General features: G+C 43.5%; 1 protein-coding gene across 3 annotated transcripts in view; it reads left to right on the top strand.

Moving 5' to 3' along the window:
- LOC112219190 (microtubule-associated protein 1B) overlaps positions 1-17,785 on the top strand; it is a 72,380-nt gene extending 54,595 nt beyond the window's left edge. Inside the window, exons 5-10 of one of the 3 annotated variants that reach the window (XM_042301302.1) lie at positions 45-4,377; positions 5,215-5,594; positions 5,649-5,913; positions 6,007-11,640; positions 11,940-12,172; positions 13,740-17,785. In XM_042301302.1, coding sequence (XP_042157236.1) covers positions 45-4,377; positions 5,215-5,594; positions 5,649-5,913; positions 6,007-11,640; positions 11,940-12,172; positions 13,740-13,895 — 11,001 coding nt within the window. In that variant the 3' untranslated portion in view covers positions 13,896-17,785. Of the gene's footprint in view, positions 1-44; positions 4,378-5,214; positions 5,595-5,648; positions 5,914-5,939; positions 11,641-11,939; positions 12,173-13,739 lie in introns of all 3 variants that reach the window. The other 2 variants (XM_042301301.1, XM_042301303.1) reach the window with 2 other exon arrangements.
- Positions 17,786-20,854: the final 3,069 nt, after the last annotated feature.

Here is a 20,854-nt window from a genome sequence, read left to right as displayed (position 1 = left end):
TCAACACTGACCTTGGCTTGTCTCTGTCTGTCATTCTCCTGTAGGTCAGTGATTTGCTGGGCGAAGCAGCCCCCAAGCAGCGGGCCACACTCACTGTGTCCTGCCGATCGGAGGTGGGTTGGAGCTCCCTGGGTCAGCAACAGCACTTACGGGAGTTCCTTGAGTACAGACTGAACACTGAGCCTGTGCTCCCCAAGATGGAGGGAGTCACAGAGTTCACGGAGTACATCTCCGAGACGGTGGATGTGCCTTCTCCCTTTGACCTCCTGGAGCCGCCCACATCTGGAGGCTTCCTGAAACTGTCCAGGCCCTGTTGTTACATCTTCCCTGGGGGGAGGGGCGACTCGGCCCTGTTTGCGGTCAATGGCTTCAACATCCTAGTGGATGGAGGCTCTGAACGTAAATCATGCTTCTGGAAGCTGGTCAGACACTTGGACCGCATCGACTCAATTCTACTCACTCACATTGGTGCAGACAATCTGCCAGGCATCAACGGGCTCCTTCAGAGGAAAATAGCAGAGCAGGAAGAGGAGCAGTCACAAGGCTCAACCACCTACAGTGATTGGATGAAGAACCTGATCTCTCCAGAGCTTGGTGTGATCTTCTTCAATGTACCCGAGAAGCTACGTATGCCAGAATCAAACCTAAAGGTCAAGCGCAGCATCGAGGAGGCCTCCCTCACGTTGCAGTACCTCAACAAACTGGGAATCAAGCCGGAGCCTCTCTGTAGACTGGTCAGCAACACTATTGAGCCTTTCACTCTTTTCCATAAGATGGGGGTGGGCAAGTTAGACATGTATGTTCTGAACCCCGTCAAGGACAGTAAGGAGATGCAGTTTCTCATGCAGAAGTGGGCTGGTAACAGCAAGGCCAAAACAGGCATTGTGCTCCCCAATGGAAAAGAGGGAGAAATATCCGTACCTTACCTGACGTCAGTTACAGCATTAGTCGTGTGGCTTCCTGCCAATCCTGCCGAAAAGATTGTCAGAGTGCTGTTCCCTGGAAACGCACCACAAAACAAAGTCCTGGAGGGACTAGAGAAATTAAAGCACCTTGACTTCTTGCGATACCCAGTAGCCACACAAAAAGACATAGCCTCAGGGGCTCCTCCCTCTGTTGTAAAACAGACAAAGTTAAAGCAAAGGACAGACAGCAAAGAAAGTCTGAAATCATCTCCCAAGACTACAAAACCCCTTCAGAAAGAAGCAGATGATGAGGTATCGGCAGTCACAGAGGCAAAGAGTGACTTTGTAAAGGAGAACAAGATAGAGAAAAAGGAGAAGAAACTGAAAGAGAATGAAAAACCCACAAAAATAATAAAATCCAAGACTGATGCACCAGAAAAGAAAAAACTATTGAAGGAGAAATCCTTGAGAAAACATTCAAAGGAAAGGGCATCCAAGATGGATGAGAAAAAAGACAAGGAAAAGAAAGAGAAAGTCAAGAAAGTTGACACAGCTAAAAAAGAAGAGAAAAAAGACTCCAAAGTTGACAAGAAAAAAGATGCGTCTAAGTCAGAGTTGAGAAAGATAACAAAACCTGACTTAAAACCCCTCACACCAGAGGTCAGAAGGACCCTGCACAGGGCAAAAGTGTCAAGTAAACCCAAAACCGACAAAAGCAAAGGCAAAGCGGCCAAGGCAGAGCCGGCTGAACCCAAACCGGAGGAACCAGCAGCAGAGAACATTCAACCTGAGCCACTACAGAATGGGGGTATTGAGGGCATATCTGCTTCCTCCACTCCAGAGGATCTTACCAAGGACTTTGAGGAGTTAAAACAAGATGAGGTATCATCAGAGCCACCAGAGAGTGCAGTGGAGACACCAGCAGAGGAAAGCATGGCCGAATCCCCTACCCAGGAGGAGGAGAAAGAACAGGAAACTGTCTCTAAAACTCCACCAGGCACAACGTCTCCTGAGAAGGGAGTAATGGAAGTTGAAACTGAGTCTCAAAGCAAAGAGGACAAATTAACACAAGAGCATAAAGAAGAATTACAAGCAGAGAAAGTGGAACTATGTGAGGATGAGGGAGCTGCAGTTGAAGATGAGGAGGAGGAAGAAAAAGAAGGCCCGATTGCAGAGAGGAAAACATTTCAGGAAGAGGAAGATATGGGGATAGGGGAGGAAGAAGATGATGCAAAAGATGATGTGAAGGATAATGAACTAGACAGGAAACATGAGGTGGAGGAAATGGAGAAAGTTGAAAAGCCCACAGATGTGGCGGTGACAAAAGAGGAAAGCAGAAGAGCTTCATCCCAGGAGGAGGAACAGGAAGAAGATGGACATGTTGTTGAAAAGGCTGAGCTGGAAGAGGTAGAAGTTCTAGACATGATAGCAGATGAAGAGGTCAAAATCAAACCTGGAGCGGGAGAGAAAGAAACGTTGGCCAAGAATGGGGAAAGCAAAGCAGTTAAACATACTCCTGGAGCTAAAGAGGAGGATGAGGCAGATGAAGAGGGCTACGTGTCAAATGTGGGAGGCGCTACCGTCGACATAGTGTCAACACTGCAAGGAACTGCTGCAGCCGAGCCCATCTCCTTCATTCAAGACGAAACCATTCCAGGCCACTCTGAAACTGAACAGACCATCTCTGATGAGGAAGTTCACGAAGAGGCTGATGACAGGATACTAAACCTCCAATACGAAGTGGGTGCATATGACATCTCTGTCCCAGATCAGACAGGCTCCTTTGACACCATCCATGGGATGAAGGAGATGCAAGCATCAGCTATGGCTGATGTAACAGCCAAAGGTTTTATTTGTGGACAGGAGCAAGTATCGGTATTCACTAACATCATTGCTGCTCCCTTGGCTGAGGAGGAACATGTTTCCTCAGCCACATCCATCACAGAGTATGATAAATTGTCCTCCTTCCCCACCTCTATTGCAGAGGACCAATCAGTGGCCTCTGTCGCTACACCTCAGACTGAGGAAACAGGCAAAAGCTCTCTGCTTCTTGACACTGTTAATAGCGTTCCCCTGGCAATTCCAACGGAGGCCACACATGGGAAAGAACATTTACACTCTGCTGGGACCATCTCACCAACATCCTCCTTAGAGGAAGACAAGTACATGAAGTCAGTTCCATCCGAAGAGTGCCTGTCAGTTATCTCTGATTTGAAGACAGAGGCTAAGGTCAACAAGACTCATGAGGAAGAAGATCAGGACCAAACTCCGAACATTGACATTTCACTTGGGGAGAGCTATGCCTCCCCTCAAATGCTCCAGGATAGAGATAGGGATGTGGAACAGCTCCCTGCTTCTGAGGCTCCTGTCTCCAAACTTGTTCAGGATTTGAAGCAGGATCACCTACCAGTTGAGGAGGTACAACTCTTTAAGTCCAAAGAAGACATCTTAACAGTGGTGCCTTCAAAACCCCTTTCACCCCCACCCTCTTTCTCAAAGCCTTTTAGGTCAGACTCAATTACTTCGGAAGGTGAAGAGCGATGCTGCAGTCCAGACGATAGCACTGTGAAAATGGCCTCCCCCACACAATCTTCCCACCCCAGTGCAACCAGCTCTCCAACTCACTCTCCTCTTCATCAGTGGCCTGTGGAGGAAAAGACCAAGGACTTCCCAGGATTGGAGCATCAAACACAGGGGGACCTTCATGATTCTGCCACCAACACAGAAGATAAGGATGCAAAGAAAGATCAAGCGGAAAAGGAAGATAAAGTGGATAAGAATAAATTGGATGCTGACGTCAAGAAAGTCGAGTCGGACCTACTACCACCGGTGGAGAAATCATTTCAAAAAGACTTGCCCATTACAAAAGCGGAAGAAAAAGATGGTCTCTCCCCTTCCAAAGGTGAGATAGAACAGGAACCGAAGACAACTCCTCTTACCTCTGAGTCAGTCACAGGCAAAGACGAAGCTTCCATATCAGGAAAGGAATCTCTGACAGTAGACATTTCTAGTGGTAAGGCTATACTCAAACACAGTGACGAGGAAGATTATGACCATCAACAGAAAGAATCCAAAGTGTGCAGTAAGGCTAAATTCCCAAAGGGGAAGGAGAGTAGTTTCTTAGATTATGACGATGGTGAGGATGATGATAACGATAATGTAAAACCCATCAAACAGGACATGAAGGAGAAGGATACAGAAAAAAAGGACACACATGAGGCTAAAACTATCAAGGAAGAGAAAGAGGAGAAAGAAAAACGAGACGTGTTTGAAGCTGAAACCATCAAGGAAGAAAAGAAAGAAACAGATAAAATTGGTACAACTGAAGCTATTACTGAAGCTGAGCCCATCAAGGAAGATAAAGATGAGAAAGTGAAGGAAAAAGATGGCATTCATGAAGCTGAACCCATCAAGGAAGAGAAGAAAGAAACAGAAAAGGTTGGTACAACTGAAGCTGAACCCATCAAGGAAGATAAAGATGGCATTCATGAAGATAAACCCATCAAGGAAGAGAAGAAAGAAACAGAAAAGTTTGGTACCACTGAAACTGAACTAATCAAGGAAGAGAAGAAAGGAACAGAAAAGTTTGGTACCACTGAAACTGAACCCATCAAGGAAGAGAAGAAAGGAACAGAAAAGTTTGGTACCACTGAAACTGAACTAATCAAGGAAGATAAAGATGAGAAAGTGAAGGAAAAAGATGGCATTCATGAAGCTGAACCCATCAAGGAAGAGAAGAAAGAAACAGAAAAGGTTGGTACAACTGAAGCTGAACCCATCAAGGAAGATAAAGATGGCATTCATGAAGATAAACCCATCAAGGAAGAGAAGAAAGAAACAGAAAAGTTTGGTACCACTGAAACTGAACTAATCAAGGAAGATAAAGATGAGAAAGTGAAGGAAAAAGATGGCATTCATGAAGCTGAACCCATCAAGGAAGAGAAGAAAGAACAGAAAAGTTTGGTACCACTGAAACTGAACTAATCAAGGAAGAGAAGAAAGGAACAGAAAAGTTTGGTACCACTGAAACTGAACTAATCAAGGAAGATAAAGATGAAGGAAAAAGATGGCATTCATGAAGATAACCCATCAAGGAAGAGAAGAAAGGAACAGAAAAGTTTGGTACCACTGAAACTGAACCCATCAAGGAAGATAAAGATGAGAAACAGAAAAGTTTGGTACCACTGAAACTGAACCCATCAAGGAAGATAAAGAAAGAAACAGAAAAGTTTGGCATTCATGAAACTGAACCCATCAAGGAAGATAAAGATGAAAAGGTTGGTACAACTGAAGCTGAACCCAAAGGAAGATAAAGATGGCATTCATGAAGATAAACCCATCAAGGAAGAGAAGAAAGAAACAGAAAAGTTTGGTACCACTGAAACTGAACTAATCAAGGAAGATAAAGATGACATTCATGAAGATAAACCCATCAAGGAAGAGAAGAAAGAAACAGAAAAGTTTGGTACCACTGAAACTGAACTAATCAAGGAAGATAAAGATGAGAAAGTGAAGGAAAAAGATGGCATTCATGAAGCTGAACCCATCAAGGAAGAGAAGAAAGAAACAGAAAAGTTTGGTACCACTGAAACTGAACTAATCAAGGAAGATAAAGATGAGAAAGTGAAGGAAAAAGATGGCATTCATGAAGCTGAACCCATCAAGGAAGAGAAGAAAGAAACAGAAAAGGTTGGTACAACTGAAGCTGAACTAATCAAGGAAGAGAAGAAAGGAACAGAAAAGGTTGGTACAACTGAAGCTGAACCAATCAAGGAAGATAAAGATGGCATTCATGAAGATAAACCCATCAAGGAAGAGAAGAAAGAAACAGAAAAGTTTGGTACCACTGAAACTGAACTAATCAAGGAAGATAAAGATGAGAAAGTGAAGGAAAAAGATGGCATTCATGAAGCTGAACCCATCAAGGAAGAGAAGAAAGAAACAGAAAAGGTTGGTACAACTGAAGCTGAACCCATCAAGGAAGAGAAGAAAGGAACAGAAAAGTTTGGTACCACTGAAGCTGAACCCATCAAGGAAGATAAAGATGGCATTCATGAAGATAAACCCATCAAGGAAGAGAAGAAAGAAACAGAAAAGGTTGGTACCACTGAAACTGAACTCATCAAGGAAGATAAAGATGAGAAAGTGAAGGAAAAAGATGACATTCATGAAGCTAAACGCATCAAGGAAGAGAAGAAAGAAACAGAAAAGGTTGGTACAACTGAGGAAGATGGTACAACCAAGGAAGTTGGTACAACCAAGGAAGAGAAGAAGGAAAAGGACAAAGAGAAAGATGATACTTGTGGGGCTGAGCCCCTCAAAGAGGAGGAGAATGAGAAGGAAAAATATGATACCTTTGAGTCTGAACCTACGAAAGAAGAAAAACAGAAAGAAATAGGGAGTATAGTCACTTCTAAAAACGAGCTAAGCTCTTGTATCTCTACCTCTAAAGTGGAGCCAGCCTCAGACTCCACCACTACAGAAAAAATAGAGCAAGAGAAAGAACCCATGAAAGATGAGAAGGATGACACTTGTAAGACTGATGCCATCAAGGAAGAAAAGATGGCGAGAGAACATCCTCTTCAGTCTGAACCAATGAAAGAAGAGGAAGGAGAAAAAGAGAGAGATACGTTTGACAGTGAACCGACTAAAGGAGAGCACAGAGAGAAAGAAAAGGATGATACATGTATGGTGGAATCCACCACGGGGGGCAAGAAAGAAAAAGACGACAATACATTTTTTGAGATTGAAGTGAGCCAGGAAGAGAGGATAGAGAAAGATGATACTTATGTGGCTGAATTCAGTAAAGAACAGAAGATGGAAAAGGAGCAAGAAAAAGAAGATAGTGATTTCGAAGACATCAACGATGAGGAAAGAGAGGAAGATAGAGATGACAGTTATGAAGCTGAACCCATAAAAGGAGACGAAAGAGCAAAAGAAAGTCAAACAGCTGACACAGTCAACTATGAAATGAGCGTGAAAGAGACAGGAAAATATGGTTCTCATGAGATTGAACCTACTAGAGAGGAGAAATGGGAGAAAGAGAAAAGGGAGGTGCAAGAGAAAGATCTAAAAGAGGCTTTACGACACAGCGTACAGACAGCAATGATAGAAAAGGTAGAGGTGACTTCTGCAACAAAGCTTGAACCTACATTTCAGCTTCAGTACTCAGACGGAGATGAGGAGGAGGAAGAGGAATCCATTTGCATGGGTGGTGCAGGCTCAAGACCTTTATCAGTGGAACCTAGACAATCAGAACACGAGATCATCTCTCAAGACCTGCTCTCTACTCAGTCATCAGAGAATGTGCTTAGTAACCAGACGAAGGACAGCCACTCTGAACAGACCACTGGGCTTGTGTCTACATTACCAAAATGGGAGACCTCTCCTGATAAAGACCTCAAAGAGCAGCATAAAGATCGACAACATAGACTCTCCCCTGAACTAGAAAAGGACATCAAGACAACTGAGACCACATCAGCAACCCATCCCAGTCAAGAGTCCACCATTGGTTTCCCTACCTTGAAACCAGTCTCTGCTATGCCTACCACCAAATTAGAGCCAGCCTCTGACACCACCACTACAGACAAACAGTCTATAGTTTCAACACTATTAAGCACTGACAGCAAGGCCAGTGTGACAGTATCCACCCAGCATGAAACACAGCATGAATCTATGACAACAAGCAAAGAAGCATCTAATACGGATGAAAAGACAAAGCATGTTTCTCCAAAAGAAGATGAGAAACCAGGCAAGGAAGCTGAGATGGAAATTGAAAAAGAGCGGGGAGTTGCTTCCCCAGAGCATACACAACCTTGTTCATATTTTGTCTTGGATAAAGATTCTGAGAAGGCTCCTGAGAAAGTGAGCCACGTCGATGCCACAAAAGGAGACAGTGCCTCTGAAAAATTGAAAGGCTTTGACAAAATAACAACGGAGACTGTCAGTGTGAGCTTGCAAGAGGACCAGGGCTTTGATGTGTCTAAGTATGAACCCTATGAAAAGCCCATTTCAAAAGAAAAGGAATCAGACTATAAAGAAGACCGTGAGGTATCTAGAGAGTTTGATCTGTCAACACAAATTGGCATTGATGATAATAGGAACATTAGCCAGGCAGATGCTGGTGCAGCTGCATTCTACTCAGAGGACGAGGAAAAAGAGGAACCGCTGTCATTCAGCAGAGTTGATTACACCCCTCCACCTTTCCCCAAGAGCGAGAGAAGTCTCCATTGCAGCTCAAGTGCCTTCACTGAACACGATGACAAAGAGAAAGGTCAAGAGGAAGTGAGTGATAAGAAGGAGGGGCAATCTACACCACACGTGGAAAACAGCTTTATGTATATAGAGACTCAAGACAACAAGACCACCCCAGCAGCAGAGCAATACTCATTTGCTTTCAGTCTCAAAGAAGATAAACCTGAAAAAGTTGAGAAGGATGAAATGAAGGACAAGACTGGAGCATCTCCCAGTGTGGAGGAGTATATACCAGTCCAGTCAGGCAGAAAGGAAACAGCCTCTTCCTCATGGAGTCAAGCCAACACCGATGCCCAAGCCTCAGCTACAGCCATGCCCTTTGAAGACGTCCCTGAGAAGCAGACCACAGAGAAAGAGAAGGAAAAAGATGAGCCAGTGAAAGACTATATGGATTCATCTGATAGTGAGAGAGGGGACTCTCCCTGTGGTCACTACTCACCAACGGAAAAAGACATGTTACCTCATCAAGCTTTGCCTAAGGAAAAGGACAATCAGGCCACTGCTGCCTCCTTGGCCAGATATTCAGGACAGCTCCTAGACGATAATGTTCTTGCATCTGAGTGCACTCAAATTGGAAGCACTATCACCAGTAAATCTACAATGGGCTATTCTGAGAGAGAAGGCACTCCGGACAGTGTAGATAAGAGGCTACTGGTGGTGGGAGAGGATTGTGATAATGAGGAAGATGATGCAGAAGATGAAGCCAGTGATCTAGATGTGGAGAAGGGAGCGAGAGAGCAGTCTGAAAAAGAAATATGTAAATCTATATTGGATGATACCACTACTTCTAAACGTCCTGTGACAAAGGAAGAGGACAAGAAGACCCTCTCACCCGAACCTGAACCCAGCCTCCTCAAAAAGGAGGAGCCTTCCCATTCAATGGCCACAAGCAGCCCTCCACCAGCAGATACTGCAGATTCCCTTTTGAAGAATGTAGTTGGGGCCTCGCCACTCCAGTCTGGCAGTTCCACTGCAATAGAACAAACAGGATCTGGAGGATATCCTTCTGAATCCTCAGAGTATTCTGAGGACAGCCAACTGGGGTTAAAGGAGGAGAGGTTTGACAGTCCTGACCCCTCTTTGCCCACCAAGTCCAGTGAAGATAAACATTACAGTCAGGGAGACATTGAAGCTGACAAGCAGAGAACCCCAGATACCACTAGTAGAAAACCTGAGGAAGATCCTTTGTGTTACCTCTCATCTGCCTCAGCTTTTCTATTAACCAGCCACCAGTTGGGGGAGGAGTCTAGTGGCCCCTACAGGACAGATTCTGAGGGTGCTTCCTTTGAGTATTCTTTATTCAAAGCTGAAGACTCCTCAGCCATGCACTCAACCCTCTCAACCTCAGGGGTCATGTTAAAGGATGAGTACCTAGAGGCATCTGAAAAGCTTACCTCAACAACCTCAGCTACATTCAGTCTGACAAAAGTCTTTCCAGTCTTAGCTACTCCAGCCGAAGACATTACAGAACAAGACTCATCATCAAGCCCTGAGATGGACAAGGGTCAAACCTCAGATAACTTTCATAAACTTGAGGGCATTGTTGAAACCAAAACCATAACGTCTGCTGGAGCTTCAGAACCACCATGTTCCCAGCTGTCCAAACCCGCTGAAACCATATCCACTTCAAGGGCTCTCTTTGAGGTTTCCCCATTGCAAAGAGCTGATTCCTCTGACAGAGAATCCCAGGGCTCAGCGGTCAGCAAAGAGTCCTACACTTGCAAAAGGGAGGACAGTACTCTTCCATGCCGCATTGAATGCCAGAAATTTGCAGTGACAGAACAAGAAGAACGCATGCTGTCCATGGCTGAGACATACATGGTCACTATTAACTCCAGTACAACCACAACAGTGTCCCAATCTGATGGGGTGACAAAACCACAGCAGTCAACTGAAGCCTCTTCCAACGGGGCTACTGAGGTTAGCACAAGTCCCCAAGAAGTCCTCAGTGGAGCTAGCAAAGCCTCTTGTGTCACAACAGCAGACCTGCCTAAAACAGAACAGAAAAAGGAGGAAAAAGAGACAAAGGATGAGAAAGACAAGATGGCAATGAAAGAGGAAGAAATGAAGGAGATCAAGGTAGAGACCATAAAGGAGGACACCAAAATGCCAGAGCAGAAGGATAAGGAGGAGACAAAACAGATGGACGAGAAGAAAGAGGTGGCTGGAGAGAAGGAAAAGGTAGAGGAGGAGGAGAAAGTAGAGGAAAATAAGTTGGAGGAGAAAGAGAAAGACGGGAAGGCAGAGGAGAAGAAAGACAAGACTGTTGAGAAGGAGAGTGAGAAAGAGATGGAGAGGAAGGAGGGAGAGAAAGAGAAGGTAGAGGATAAAAAAGAGAAGATTGTCGAAAGGAGGAGGAGTAGCTTATCTGACTGGGAACTCCTACAAGGGCCGGGCGCATGCCCAAGTGCCCCTCCTCCAGGCTATGAAGACGAGGAGGAAGAAGCGTATGAAATGGAAGAAGCAGAGGAAGAGTATGTTCAAAAAGAATGTGTATCCACAGGCGAGCCCACCCCTCTGTCCACAGCAGAACATGCCCACCATACAAAGGCATCTGCAAAAGCAGATGGAGAATCCAGTTGCCCCACTGACTTGCATATGGAGGCTACCTCCACCTCCCCCCCTGGCTATTCCTCGTGTGAATTCAAACACCGCAAAGGGGAGATCTCCCCATCCTTCATTAACCCCAGTCCACACGCCCTCTCCAGCGATGATGGCGAAGAGGACAAAGGGAGTGACCACTCTCCGGAGGGGGATGAAGATGACCGGGAGCAACACTCGGTCAAGAGGAGGTCTCACAAGCAGAAGCGACAGCACATTCAAAGTGGAGCTGCTGGAGCGGGATCGCACCCAGTTTCCATGCCTCCTGGTGGCATGGCAACTGGACTTGGGATAGTGCTAGCTGGAGAGGAGACGCCCCCCACATCAGCAAGTGACTCGTTGGCGTCCCAGTCGGACTCTGACGTACCTCCCGAGACCGAGGAGTGCCCGTCGATAACCGCAGAGGGGAACCTGGACTCTGACGAAGATGCAGAACACCTGCCGGTGGATAAACTATCTGCCTCCGCCACAGGAGGGGGCACTCAACCCCCTTCCCCCAGATCAGCTGCGAAGGCCCATGACCCCCCACCTGCCCCCATGAAGGATCCACTCCCCCACCTGCCTCACCCTGATGTGTGCATGGTGGACCCAGAGGCCCTCCCTGACAACCAGAGCAGCACAGAGAAAATGCTCAAGAAGGACCACAAGACCACCAAGAGCCTGCGGAAGGGCCTGGGCAAGCCTAAGTCTGCGTCCCCAGCCCGGAAGGGGAAGAGGTCTACCACCCCTGCGAAGGATTCCTCGCCTCGTTCGGTCTCTCTGAGGAGGAGGGACACGGAAAGGAGCTCTAGGCTGACGTGGATGTCCGAGGGCCAGGGATCCAAGGTGGACCTACACGCTCCAGGGAAAGGCCTTGTGAATGGCGTCAAGAGCAATTTGGGTAGGTAAAAATAAAGTATGATGATACAACTCAATATTTAGATATGATGATGTGATTCCATATTCAGTAGTGGACACTTTCACGCCTGTAAAAAGTTAAGGAAACTTTAAAAACGTAATTTACGTTCAAAGATTCCCCAGGACTTTATGACACACAATTCCCCATTCTAATTTACCCTTGATTTACATAGACGTATAAGTCTGAATCCCCCCCCCCCAATCAAACAGAGGAAAAGTCATTAGTCATTCTCAAGTCATTAGAGACTTATACAATTTTACATTATGGTCCTCCTCCTCCAGGTACCAACTCCCAGAAATCTAGTTCAGCTGTCCCCCCTGGTCCTCCAATCTATGTGGACCTGGCCTACGTGCCCAACCACTGCAGTGCTAAGAACGTGGACCAGGAGTTCTTCAAGCGGGTACGTGCTGCGTACTACGTGGTGAGCGGCAACGACCCAGCTGGTGGAGAGCCTAGTCGTGGAGTCCTGGATTCCCTGCTCGAGGGAAAGGCCGCGTGGGGCTCCAATCTACAGGTGCTTACTCTCATTCTCTTTGTCTGCATACATGCAGTCTCTGCTGTTATGTACAATGTTGATAGACTTTTTTTCCACATTGTAAGTATACATATTTTGTTAAACTTTTCTCCACATTGTTAATTCATTTTGTTTGGACTTTTCTCCACATTGTTAATTCATTTTGTTTGGACTTTTCTCCACATTGTTAATTCATTTGGTTTGGACTTTTCTCCACATGTCCATTAGCCTGTGTTTTCTCGCTGCGGAGGCATTCTGCACCACTGCTAATCTCAGGATCCACCGGGATATATTCAGAATCATTGATCTGAATCACTTGTAAAATGGAAAATTACACACTTGGTATTGCCAACAGATGCTTGACAATGTTTACCAGCCACTGAGACTGACATACAGTAATTATTTATGAGCTGTCAGATTGTAACATTCACGATGTAACTGTCAATGTTGTTCCACAGTCATTTGCATTCCGACAGTTTGAATAATGACAATGATGTAATTAACGTTTCCTGTTGAGTATCGCACAATACTCCCAGTGGGCAAAGCTGGTTGCAATCAGAGCAATGTATTTAGAGAGTTGGGCCAATGCGGTTTCTGCATTATGGCGCAATTACATGACACTTCAACATTCTATGGCAGCCATATTAGCTCCCCATTAACATTACATGGTGAATATTTAAACAATGCTATGCAGTTGAACGTTTAGAATTAGAACAATACTCAAAATTCTAAAAGTTGGCCCAACTCTCTAAGGGTGCGTTTGTAAATTCACTCTGGCTATCTACTCTGATTTCCGAGCACTCTCGTCTGAGTGTGTCAGAGCGCAGAATAACTGATGAATTTACAAACGCTCAACACCCATTGAATATGGCCGGTGTCAGTAAACGGCAAAAAAGCAGGATTAAATTGTTGTCAGCAGCAGCCAGTTACAGTCACCAAACGCTCCAGATGTCATGAAAACAGCCTAACCAGCTCTGCTCGGGCGATTTAAAATGGTCAGAGTGAGGTGTTCTCTCATTTGTGTCCGGAAGAAGCTAAGAAGCTAGCAAATGCTAGCCAGTTAGCTTGGGTACTTGACTGCCGTTGTGAGGTCAGAACGCTCGGATCAACCCTACTCCTCGGCCAGAGTGTCCAGTATGCGCTGACAACGCTCTGAATTTATGAATGCCCAGAGCGCACTCTGGCACTCCAGATTGAATTTACGAACACACGCTAAATATATGGCTCTGGTTGCAATGACATCAGTATGGCATCTTTTGTCCGGTTGTATACTGGTTTTAATACGACATTTTGAAAAACATGAATTAGCATCTGGCAAAACATGTCTTTATCTGGTTGTAATCTGACCAGATAACATCTAGAATATGACGTCTTGGGATTGCCAGGAAAATGATCCTGGTTGGTCATAATCTGTTAATATGAAATATTCTTGAACAGAAGAAAACTTTTAAGAACAAGACGTAACATTATGCTGCCTAATTTTACCGTCTGGGCTGATTGGTTGATTAATGTATTGATGCACAGTATTGGTAGTTTTGACTCATACATGTCCTCCTCTCTACTCTAGGTGACTCTGATCCCTACTCATGACACGGAGGTGACGCGGGACTGGTACCAACAGACACATGAAAAACAGCAGGACCTGAACATTATGGTCCTGGCCAGCAGCAGCACAGTGGTCATGCAGGACGAGTCTTTCCCTGCCTGCAAGATTGAGTTCTAAGTTCTGCGCCGCTTGCTATTTTACCCTCCCCCCCTCATCACTCCATATTTGGCAGGTAGAGAGAGGTCCTTTGCTACTCTCTATCCTCCCAAAGCCTTCTCTTCTGTCAGCTCTACATTTTGCTCTCTCATGGTGTAAGACTCCATTGCATTTGCTGTAGTCTTCGGTTGGTGTACTGGCTTCCAACTGGTCAATGTCACCTGAGAACAGCCACCACTCAGGCAGAAACATTGATATAGGGTCCATGGTAGCTGTAAAAAGGTGTGAGGTGCATTCATTTTTAGCACGCTTTCGGTTTAAACAACATACGCGCACGATAAAACCACCTCTTTATTTGATCTTATTTCATTTTGCTTTTCACAAATAACCTCCCCAACACACACATTTTGTGATCATCTGTGAAGAGGGTAATTCTGAATAGTTATTTCAAAGCTTTCCAATCATACTGCACCCAAATCCACATCTAAATGGACAACACTTTCCAACCAAAAGAGCCATCTTAACAATGTCAACTCCCAGTCAATGAAGACGGTGCACAGTTGTGCAGTCTTACTGATCGTCTTGAACTCAGAGAAATACCCAACAAAATGAAATACAATTTAAAAATTGCACATCCAGGAGGGCCAAAGTAAGTGCCAAAACACTTTTGAGGTGTTCAACACTCTCCGAAATAAGTCCGAAGCCTTTAAGAGGTGAACAGTTAGTTGATCTCAATTGTACGCAGACTACGCACAATGTTGTATGATGGTAGTATTTTTGTAAGTATCTTAAGTTGAGGCTTTGTTTTTCGATATGAGATGTTATTCCTGTTTGGGGATATTACGTAAGATGCAGCTTTCTATTCTATAGCGTTTGGCTTTCTCAGTACTCTTAACTACGTCAACTGATGTTCCAACAAAAAAAATGACTATACCACATTGCTTGTTGTGAAGCTTTAGGAGGCGCCTGAAGGTGCCACTTTTATTGAAAGAACTAGCTTTTATGGGTTATTTCCCTCAGTGGCTGAAGTATGATGCTTGCATTTAGCTCAGACTCCTTCCTTGAAGAGGTAGAGGGTCCTTGACCATGTGTCTAGTCCTTGCAGTCTCCAAGTATGGAGTACAAACGTGTTCTGATACCTAAACGTTTGGCTGAAGTGAACGTTATACTGTAGGTCAATGGGATGGCATTTCTATATTCGCCATATTTCTGCTGGGCGTAATGGTTCTTTCTAAATATCTGAAGTCCTTATCGTCGTCTTTTGTCGGTTGCATTAGAAGAATACTCAATTCAAAAACATACAGTATAAACATTCTATATTGATATAGGGAGAGATTGTATTAGAGGTATGCTATTTTGTGATAACACAGCAGAGGAGGATGTTAAATGCAGTTTCCGTGTACATTTTGACGTTTTCTCCCGCTTATTTATATTGTACTTGTCTGTATGAAACGATTTGATGAAGCGATGGAAACTGCAGTGGCCTTCCGTGGAGAATGTAGCAATAGAGTCTATTCTGTCCTTGTGAGACCGGGTTGTGTGGGTGTTATTTTGCAAAAATGACTGCGGTGGTAGGCGGTCGCTCTCATGTGCCTTCTGGTTGCGGTATATTGGGCAAGAGAGAAGGATTAGAGAGGAGTATGATGAGGGCTTCCTCTTTCCTACTATCCATTGTGGAGCGGTGAACTTGGATCCAGGGATAGGTCAAGAAACCGTGGAGAAAATGCCACACGGACAAATCGATAGTCGTTGTCCAGGGATATCTAGTTAGCCTAATATCCATATGGATGGATGCTGTATACGCACAAGGTTGGTAGGTGAAAAGCTAATTAGCCAGCTTAGCCAGCACATTTAGATTCAGTTACTGATATGCTGGTCAGCATTTGTCCCCTATCTTAAAGTGTCACCCAGCAAATGTATCAAACAATAACATGATCAAAGAGCAAGGTATTGCACCAAGCAAGAATGCACTTTTCCAGAGGGGAGTTTAGGAGTCGGGCTGTGGTTCTAGTGAGAGAAGCACCGAAAATATACAATTATCATTCTTTACCATAATGTGAACTATGGTAGCGTTTGATTTTAGGACAAGTACCTAGCGAAAGTACTCCATACTGTATGTAAATAAATAAATAAGACTTGTTCTTCAGAATGATTTCTTAATTGAAGAGGTAAAAAAAACTTTAAAAAAATAACACAGGTAGCTATTTATCTAGTTAAAAAACAAAAAACGGACTTTTCAACCCTAAGAAATTATTTATCAGACGAGCATGAATGTGATGTTGTTGATTGTAGTGGGTAGAGATGTGGCAATGTGTACCACAGTCAAGTAGCATTAAGTTGTGTGTTGAAGTATGTGCATGAGTGGTACACACGGAGACAGGGTTGGGTTTTGAAGATGCATCATAGTGTTGTTTTTTTTTAATGCCGAGTTATAGCCAGTGCGGTGTGTATTTTTGTTGGTTAATCAGGAGGTGGAGCTTCTTAAAATTGCCGCACTGTTCATTGGAGCTCATTACAAATCTGATTCACATTAAATTCCATAGAGCTTAGTCACATTGGAGCTCATTACAAATCTGATTCACATTAAATTCCATAGAGCTTAGTCACATTGGAGCTCATTACAAATCTGATTCACATTAAATTCCATAGAGCTTAGTCATTTTTTGATTAATGTTATATTGTTTTCTTACGTTTTGGTAGTTTTATTTATCCAATTAATTTACAGTTATGTATACATGATCAGTATTAGATTTCTTTATTTTTAAAATTGTTTTTCAATATCAGTTACAGTACATGTAGGACTAACACAATTATGAATGTCTCTTTTGTTTACATTTCTTAGATTGTATTTTCAAAAAGATTACTGAACATTTATTTTATAATAGGCGTCTGATTGTCATCGATTTTTTTTTGTTTTGCTTAGTGATTCTTAAAATGTAATGTGTTTCTTATTAGAACTGCTGCGTTGTGTGTTTGGGGCTCCTGAGTTGAGGTCAGAGAGAGTGGACTGAGTGGGGCAGACTGGTATTGCTGGAGATACTGTCTCTGACTCATAGTCTGCTGCAGAATCCAAGAATGCAGACAGACAAGACATCGACCTGCAAGGGGAACACTCTCTCCCTCTATCGGACTCAGAACCTAAACAGTCTCCTCTTAGAGGCTGAAACCATTAACCCACAGTCTGCAGCGATCTTGCGCTAGCCTGGGAAGGATGCCATCCTTGTCCTTTTGTTGAACTTACTCAAATGTGCTTGAAAATACTGTATTGTAAGCTCATATAACAGTATGCAGGAGAGCCTCCCCCCAGGTCTGTTCTTAGACCGGCAGCAGAGCTAGCCAGACTCGCTCCGAGTGAATGTTTCCTTTCAGTATCATTAAAATACTCCATGTGTAAGCTACAGATTTATTATGCACTGCGATAGCGTTGATATGCATGTCATGTTGAATACTGTTTAGAGTCACCTAGGTTAGAGAGAGGGAGGGCATGTATGAATCAAATGTATCAATACATTGATCAAGCAATCAGCCCAGCCGGTCAGAAGAAGCTAGCAATGCTAACTTTAGCTAGCAAAAAATGTCAGTGCTCTCCCCTCAATCCTAACTTAGCTATAGTTATACTGCATCCGAAGTCAATCTGGCGACATCACAATGACGACAAAAAGCTTGTCCTACTCCTTTTGAAATGTCATCGTGTTTTCAAGCCACAGTAATGCACTTAAGACTAAATCTTCATCAGTATCCGTTGAGACTCTGCATTGAGCAGCATTCTCAGCTGGGTATCGGTCCTAAAAACATACGTTTAAAACAATATGGGAACGAAACTTTACATTTTATTGGACCTTTATTTAACCAGGCAAGTCAGTTAAGAACACATTCTTATTTTCACTGACGGTCTAGGGACAGTGGGTTAACTGGTCTAGGAACAGTGGGTTAACTGGTCTAGGAACAGTGGGTTAACTGGTCTAGGGACAGTGGGTTAACTGGTCTAGGAACAGTGGGTTAACTGGTCTAGGAACAGTGGATTAACTGGTCTAGGAACAGTGGATTAACTGGTCTAGGAACAGTGGGTTAACTGGTCTAGGAACAGTGGGTTAACTGGTCTAGGAACAGTGGGTTAACTGGTCTAGGAACAGTGGGTTAACTGGTCTAGGAACAGTGGGTTAACTGGTCTAGGAACAGTGGGTTAACTGGTCTAGGAACAGTGGGTTAACTGGTCTAGGAACAGTGGGTTAACTGGTCTAGGGACAGTGGGTTAACTGGTCTAGGGACAGTGGGTTAACTGGTCTAGGAACAGTGGGTTAACTGCCTGTTCAGGGGCAGAACGACAGATTTGTATCTTGTCATCCCGGGGATTTTAACTTTCGGTTACTAGTCCAATGCGAAATCAGTGGAGGATAGCCGAAGGAAGTGATGGATTACTGTATTCGGATTTAATTTCTAGAACAAAAGTTGAACTCAAAATGGATATCTCGTTTTTATCCATATTGCAGTGGCTGCTGTTTAATTTTCAGTTATGTCCAAGAGGAAAAACTGTGATTTCCCAACAACACAAACAGTTGGTGTCCAATACTTACAGAAACACACAATAACGCCGAAAAAGTACCAACAGCAGCTTTTTCCTTTCCTGAATATGACTTGAAAACATTGAAAGAAAAACAATTAAAAGTGAATGATACATGTACATTCATGTGCGGTACACAAATATGTATTTACACCTTAAAACAAAATCAAAATAGACATGTTTAGAAACATGTGATCCTTCTCGTTATACGTTCACATATTAGAGGATTTGAATCAAAGCGTATCAAAATCCTAGGCATTGAACAAAGAAACAGTCAATGCTGACTACTGTAAAGTACAGATGAAAAACAACTAATATATTTCAGTTCCATCTCTCTCATTACGAAACAATGAAGTCATTTGAACACAAGTTCTGTCATTCTCCCATCTCATCTCTCTGCATGTGAACTATTTAGTTATTATCCTGAATGTAATAATTGACTAACGTGGAAATAAATCAAGAAATGCTCTCTTAAAACCGTATATTTGAAACAGGCGATTGTTTAACTGGTATTGGGATGGCATATACTATTACTGGGCTGTGCTTTACTGTTTTTCCCTAAGATGTTGTTGTTATAAGAAAAACGCTGTACTACTGTAGTTCTTCTGTTTTTGCAGCTGTATTAATCATAGGTCTGTTACTATCTTCAGTGCAATATTCTCGCGCTCTCTCTCTCTCTCTTTAAATCTAAAATGCAAAAAACTAGAACTACCACAGATTCATTGTAAAAGGGAAACAGCCTGGTGATGACAAATAAAAATACATTTATTGAAATCAGACCATGAGCCTCTGTGGTTGTTTTGGGATCTTTGTCTCTTCTGTGAGTCAGTGTTGTGTCTCGTTGTGACTCCCATGTAAATGAGGGGGAGGAGGAAGGGCTGGCATATGCAAACTAAACCGACCACATATGGGGAAAGATGTATTAGTTCCAATGTAGCCAAAAGGAGAAATGAATCAAATAACTGAAAATGTAATGTATTATACTCTGAAGCTGTCCTAAAATGGACACCATACAACTATGGACACCATACAACTATGGACACCATACAACTATGGACACCATACAACTATGGACACCATACAACTATGGACACCATTCACCAGGTTTCCTCAACTGGCGGCCCCACGGGCCAAAAAGTTATATTTGTCGCTCCACGTTATCTGAGGATTTTTCCAAGTGATTTTAAATGTGGAAATCTGTTCCCAAGTACTCCAACCCATAATAGAGACACGTGATCATATATAAATGTAAGCGAAGTCAATTTGCAGTCTACAAATGATTGGTAATTTGTAATTTTGTTCCGACCCCCTGACCATTCGCTCAACCCCCCACCAAAAGAAAAATCAGCCCGTGGCTGAATCTACTTAATGGATGATTACCATACACTATGGACACCATACAATGAATGAATCCATTCCTTCACAAATCCGTGAAGGTTTGAAATGCTTGAGAAAGGGATACATAGAGGAAAGGAAACGGGGGGTGGGCATGTCGGTGTGTCTCATGTACATTTTCTACAGGGCTGTGATGATGCATATCATCAGAGTTAGGCATCTGTGAGAGTAGGGCAAATCATTCCCCATATTCTAGTACTACATTTCAGGCTCATGGTTTCAAACTTAAGAGAGGAGTGCCATTTAGCTACACAGTTATATCCTTACTATGGGGTTGAGTGAATGCTGCATATTTCTCTTTGTCTAAGAACAAAGCTAGCATTGACCACACACAAGTCAACGATGAGCTGTTTTTTTAGAAAGTCGCACGCAAAAACTAAACATGTGGGCTGACTGGTTGGCAGTTGATGACCCATTCGTCATCTCTAGTCTCACTTCTAATCAAACTTTCTTGATCAAAATAGAACTATATATAGAGAGTATACAGTGCATTCGGAAAGTATTCAGACCCCTTGACTTTTTCCACATTTTGTTGCGTTACAGCCTTCCTCTAAAATTGATCAAATACACAAAATACCCCATAATGAGAAAGCAGAAACTTTTTTTTAAAGAAATGTTAGCAAATGTAAAAAAAAAAAAAAAAAAAGTCTTATTTACATTAGTATTCAGACCCTTTGCTATGAGACCCGAAATGGAGGTCAGCTGCATCCTGCTTCCATTGATCCTCCTTGAGATGTTTCTACAACTTGATGGTCGAATTGCTGCAAAGAAACCACTACTAAAAGGACACCAATAATAAGAGGAGACTTGCTTGGGCCAAGAAACACGAGCAATGGACATTAGACTGGTGGAAATCTGTCCTTTGGTCTGATGAGTCCAAATGTGAAATGTTTGGCTCCAACCGCCGTGTCTTTGTGAGACGCAGAGTAGGTGAACGGATGATCTCCGCATGTGGGGTTCCCACCGTGAAGCATGGAGGTGGTGGTGTGATGGTGCTTTGCTAGTGACAGAATTCAAGGCCACT

The sequence above is a fragment of the Oncorhynchus tshawytscha genome, linkage group LG19 (genome assembly GCF_018296145.1).
Source record: "Oncorhynchus tshawytscha isolate Ot180627B linkage group LG19, Otsh_v2.0, whole genome shotgun sequence".
Lineage (NCBI taxonomy): Eukaryota > Metazoa > Chordata > Actinopteri > Salmoniformes > Salmonidae > Oncorhynchus > Oncorhynchus tshawytscha.
Note: the sequence above shows the minus strand (reverse complement) of the source record. Positions and strands in the feature narration are given on the sequence as shown.